Here is a 6,000-nt window from a genome sequence, read left to right as displayed (position 1 = left end):
GGGGGGTTGGGCTCGGGGCAGGGAGTACACTTAGCTAAGATTGGTATAGACTAGCACAGTGGTTCTAAACCCTGGCTGCACTCTAGAATCACCTGGGATGAGTTTTTAAACTGCTGATGCCGGGGCCTCACATCTAAAGATTCTGATATAAAAGAACTTCAGTGGAGGTCCGATAGTATAGTTTTCATGTTGTAGTGTGTTTTAATGTGCAGTCCCTGATGAAAACCACCGCTTTCTGGAAAAGCAGAGGGAGTTGCATTCTGTCCTGGGTTGCCAGATTTAATCATGTTTGTCTGCATATCCTTTCCCAGAGGCAGGTGCATTACAATGCACATAAAAACCTTCCTAACATCCTTTTCCCACCTGGAATGCATGCTGTGACAGGGGTGCTTTTAAACCGCATCTCCAGGAGACAGGAGTAAAACCACCTAGACTCAGTTGATTTTTTTCTTTCAACAATGCTGCCCTCTTGTGTCCTTAAACAGTAGAATTGTGTAAAAGCCCCCTTCAGCCATATTAGTATGGCAAGTTCTTGCTACATGGCTAAACAACTTGGGGGATTTTTCTCTGATGTTAGAAAGGAAGGAAGGAAGGAAGGAAGGAAGGAAGGAAGGAAGGAAGGAAAACAAATTTAACATTCATTAAGTTTAATTTTTAATCTGTGGCAACATGAATCTCCAACTGCGGCCCCTCAGTTCTCCCGCCATTTTTGCCTGCATTCATTGCTGCAGCCTCCTGCAAGGATAAGAAGTACCAAGAGTTCCTCATTCCGCCAGAGTCAGAAGCCCAACAAATCTGGGAGGAGCAAGAAATTACCAGCAACTAAAAGATTTGGGGCATTAGAAAGTCTTGCATCGGCTTGTCCATACTCTGAACCATTCACGCTTACCTTGTCCTCACACCCACCTCTTTTTCACTTGATTGATAGCTTATTGGGAATAGAATTCTTCGGGAGCTCCCATGTCTTCCCCCAGTGAATTTTACAAACTTGTTGGGGTTCCACCATCTGGAAGAAGTGTCCTCTGCACCTCACGGGTACTTTGCCCATCCTCTATCTCACTGTAACAAGTCTTTCTCTCCCTTCTGGCCCAGCCCCCAGCAGGGATCATCAACAATCCCTCCCCCCCACCCCCCGCCCTTTTACATCACTCCAATGGGACACAGGCTTACTTTTAACATCTCCCATCTTCACAATAAATCTCTCCTTTGACCCTCAGTACCCCTTCAGCCATTGAGCCATTTCTGTGTTTCATTCACTTCCAAACTTGAAAGAGTCCACTCAGGTTATGCCGAAAGCCTGTCTTCCCCACACCCCTTTCTTCCATCTGCTCCAGCCTGGCTGTGGTCCCATCGCACAACTGACACTGCAACAGTTCTTCTCATAACCTACAAGGACCTCCCTACTGTTTGGCCAACCCAGCAGGCACTGTTTTAGTGACCTCTGATCTGAACGCTCACAGTGTTCCACTCTGTGGGCACAGGTCCTTCTCAGAGCACTGTCTGCTCTTGACTCTGAAACATCCCATACCCTGGCTTCCTTCCCACTCCTCTGGCAGCTGATAAACTGGAACCCTGCAGTGTCCCCTTTGACTCCTGGGCTGGCTTGTAGAACCTTTTCTGTTTTCTTGACAGACTCCCGGTATGTAGGCTCATCCACTTCTGTGAATTTAAATACAACTAACAGACTGATCACTGATAAACATATCTTCTCCTGCCCAGGTTGCTGACCATGTCGTTCGTCCACTGATTTCTAGCTGATATTTCCCCTTTAGGATCTCACAGGCATTTCCATATGTTGCATGTCCAAAGAGGAACTCTTGGGGTGCCTGGTTGGCTCGGTCAGTTGAGTGTCTGACTCTTGATTTCGGCTCAGGTCATGATCCCAGGGTTGTGGGATTGAGTCCCGTGTCAGGCTCAGCACTCAGCATGGAGCCTGCTTGGGATTCCCTCTCTCTCTTTGCCCCCTCTCCACCACTCTCTCTCTCTCTTAAAAACAAAAAAAAAAAAAAAGAAAAAAAAAGAGAACCCTTAATTTTTCTCTCTAAACCTGTTGCCCCCTCAGTCTTCCTCATCCCTGTAAATGGCCAGGTATCTGGGAGATTGCCTTGATTCCTTCCTTTCCCTCATTTGCTACATTCAGTCCATCCTCAAGTCTGGTGGATTCTACCTCCAAAATATATTTTGAGTCCATCCATGTTTTGCTGTCTTTACTACCACCACCCTCATCTCCTGCCTGGAACACTGCATTCCTTCCTGAAGATCTTCCTGCTTCCTGCAATCCCTCCCCCTCACAACAGATTCCCTATAGCAGAGGCAGAAATAGTGTTCAAAAACGTAAACTACATCCTCTCATTTCCTTACGTAGAGAATGCTAACTTCCCATTAAACTTTGAATAACATACAAACAACATGGTTTGCCCTCTGCCAACTGTATCTTCTACCCCGTCCTCCTTCCTTCCTAAGTAAGCTCCTGCCACAATGGCTAGACTACTTTTTTGCTAGAACTCACTAAGCTCTCTCCTGTGCATGCTGTTCCATCTACCTAGAATGTTCTTTCCTTGTGCTTCACATGGCTGGCTCCTTTTTCATTCTTGATGCCTACACCTTCCTCCTTGGGGAGACCCTCCTTGACCTCATTCCTTATCTCAGCCCCCTGTTTGTTTTCTTCATAACACTTCACATTTTGTAATTACTTACTTGTGTATGTCCCCATTCTTTCTCCTCTCAACTCTAAACTCCCTGAGTCCAGGAGCCCTGTATGTGTTTTGCTCACAGATGAACCCAGCAGCTGGCCCAGTCTCTGGCAAATAATTAGGTTTTCAATACGTGTATGGTGAATAAGTGAATGAAGGTACAGGAAGTCACAACCGCCACTTGACTTTAACTGCTCTTGTCAAAGCCTCAGTGACAACGATGTGGCCAAGCCATTAAACTGTCCTATGCTCATTTTACTGATTATAGAATAGAGATAGGGGAGTGTCTTGGGTTCAATTTATTCCCTGTTAACCTCATCCGTATTTACCAACATGATTGATTCACCACAATATCCCCAGCACCCGGCGCTACAGACACTTAATGAATACTGCTGATGGAATGAACTCCTGAGCTCTGAATGAAACAGGATGTGAAAGGAAGGGGGCCGGTGCAACCGTGGAAGTGTCTGAGCAGAGTGAAAACTTCTGGGGAGAGATTTAAATGATGGCTTTCTACTTCTAGAAATGTTCATCAAAAGCGCTCATTTCCATTTGTATAATAAGAGGAAAATGTTTCAAGTAGCTTTTTTTTGTATCTCATTTGCTTTATAAGAGAGAAGGAACTTAGAGTTTTAGTTGCTGGGTGATTACTGAGTTATTACCTGATACGTAGGAGTCTCTCTCCAAGAAAGAAAAATATTTTTCTTATCAGCCAAATTCCACCTCTGTTGGGAAGACGATGGTGAGTAAAAGCATTCCCATCGTCCAAACAAATAAACCAAGGGCAATTTAAAAGCCAAACAAGCAAGAAAGCCAAGTCTCCAACCCTGGCTGTTTCACTCCATATCCTGTCCCCTACCAATTTAGATACCAATTTGCTTGTGACAAATAAAATAAGAATATATCCACTTCAACTCAACTTTGAGACAAGGATTTGATTTTTCTGAAAGACATGTACCCTATGGGTATTAGTAGGACACAGAGAAGTATGAGGCCTGCAACCCCTTGAAAATTGTCAAATAACATGGCATCCTAGGTGTTTTGACCCGCTTTGTAAAAGAAATCCAGCCATGTCTTTGACTTTCCACGCCATTGAGCGTGAGTTTCTCCATGGTCTCTGGTTTTGTATCACATCTGGCTGGTGCCAGGAGAATTAGCTCAACTCTAGCTCTCTGGGGAAAGGATTCATTCTCCTGTTTAGGAAATGTGATGTCAAGCTGAAAGAAGCTGATGAGCAAACTCAGTGGGGCCACAAACAGGCCCTGGTGAAATGCATCACATGGATGTCTTAGAATAAAGTTTAGTTCAAAGTGGTCAAGGACAGGGTGTGCCATTGTGGGCTGGGAGCCACTGTGGCTCAGCTGTTTGTTCAGCATTTAATATGTTTATCTTTCTGCTAAACACATTGTTGTTGAGTCATCTCTATTAAACAGACACCCTGTGTGAGGCCCAGCTCTGCAAATCCAACACACGAAGACAGGCCTTCTATCCTCAGTGACCTTACATTCTACATAGTCAAGATAAATGCTTCCTCTTCTTATTTTGGTGAGCAAGGTACCCAGGTTTTGAGAAAGGTTTAATCATATGTTCTTTAATCAGGCCAGCAACCATGAAGTAATAAAAGTAAAGGAAGAACTTAAAGCGGTCATTATGTTTTTAATATCATTTAGTGGTATTGCTGCAAACCAAAAATGGAAAGTCGAATTATCCAAAAGTACCAGCAGCCTCCACACCGTCAATATTTCATGTTAGACTATTATGTTGTCACCAGTGTCAAAGTAATTCTATTAATAAAACAAATAATTGCATTAAGCTTCTAACATTTGGGCAGGCGGAAAAAAAAAAAAGATCACATAACTCTGAGAATTAGAGAAACTAATGAAATGCTGTTTGGGCTTCTACAGAAATTGTTCGAGCCATGACACATGTGATAAACCAAGGAATGGCAATGTACTGGGGGACCTCCCGGTGGAGTGCTATGGAGATCATGGTAATTTCATTTCTGTTTTTAAACGGCCATTAAATACCTTATTATTATTTTTCAGATACAATGTGTAAATTGCAAGACCTTTCGCAAACGTTCTTAACAATCACCCTGGCACTAGAATGCTATGATCAATTCTGTCGTTACAGAGGTGGATATGGGGCCGGATCTCATCAGGTCAGAATACAACAGTGAAGGTGCAGGTCTCTAACAAGAATCATATTCTGTCACGTTCTTCAGTGGCAAGAGGATACAATGGATTCCCCAGCTAGTGACATACATGAACAAAATAGTCTGACTTCCTTTTTAAAAACTGTATTAAATGACTATACTGCTTATAACATGCTAATCTTTATATGTTAGTGTGAGTTATTTTTTTAGGAACTTAAATTATGGGTTTTATCATGGACTATTACGATTCACACTTTGACTTATTTGCCCTGGACTTTACTCGGTCCAGACCCTCCCAAAGAATAAGGATTTCTTGCATTTGATATTGCTCTTAGTGAGATTGATGGCCATAACATCGCTTATTATTTGGCATCCTACATGTTTCTTGGTTTCTATTGATTTCACTAAAACGAAGTTTGCTCATGCATACGAATCACAGGGCAGCCTTATTTCTCATCAGTATCAATTCAGCTGCAATCTTATTTCTCCCCAGGAAGCCTATTCTGTAGCAAGGCAGTTCAATATGATCCCACCGGTCTGTGAACAAGCTGAGTACCATCTTTTTCAGAGAGAGAAAGTGGAGGTTCAGCTACCAGAGCTCTACCATAAAATAGGTAATCTTCACAATCAAATTTACTGATTATTTTTAACAATAGAAGTATCAGTGATCTGGAAAAAAAGTATTACTGAAATGCTTTCCTTAATGTTCCTAATTAACATAGAGATTGTAAGAACTCTCCATTTCAGAGACTGTAAAGACATCAGAAGTCCCTAAAGGGTAGTCTATAGGGTATTACTGATGAAATCCAATCAGTTGTAAATTGTGATTGGCGTATAAGCTGTACTCTGTAGGTGTTCCAAAAACTGCGTATAGAAAGAAGGGCAGAAACAAGGAATGAACTCATTTTTTCGTAGGGTGCTTCTCTAGTCAAGGCAGGCATCTTTGAGTAGATTATAACTGCCTTTCCAAAAAAAAAAAAAAATTATGGATATATACATCTAAATCTTCAACTCCGTGCCTGTTAGAAGTTAGACACGGGGAATTCTAGAATACCTGACAAGCCTAGCCCTGCATATCTATGAAGGTAGATGTCATAATTTCAAAGAAAGAAATATATATGCAACATATACATAAGAATTTTGGATTATCAG

At 42.3% G+C, this 6,000-nt stretch overlaps 1 protein-coding gene across 1 annotated transcript in view; it reads left to right on the top strand.

Moving 5' to 3' along the window:
• The window catches only part of KCNAB1 (potassium voltage-gated channel subfamily A regulatory beta subunit 1), a 267,418-nt gene that overhangs the window by 240,913 nt on the left and 20,505 nt on the right, over positions 1-6,000 (top strand). The window contains exons 9-10 of the mRNA XM_049628657.1: positions 4,598-4,683; positions 5,342-5,462. Coding sequence (XP_049484614.1) covers positions 4,598-4,683; positions 5,342-5,462 — 207 coding nt within the window. The remainder of the gene's footprint in view (positions 1-4,597; positions 4,684-5,341; positions 5,463-6,000) is intronic.

Source organism: Panthera uncia, chromosome C2, assembly GCF_023721935.1.
Source record: "Panthera uncia isolate 11264 chromosome C2, Puncia_PCG_1.0, whole genome shotgun sequence".
Taxonomy (NCBI): domain Eukaryota; kingdom Metazoa; phylum Chordata; class Mammalia; order Carnivora; family Felidae; genus Panthera; species Panthera uncia.
The sequence above is the reverse complement of the archived record's forward strand: the minus strand, read 5'-3'. Positions and strand labels throughout refer to the sequence as shown.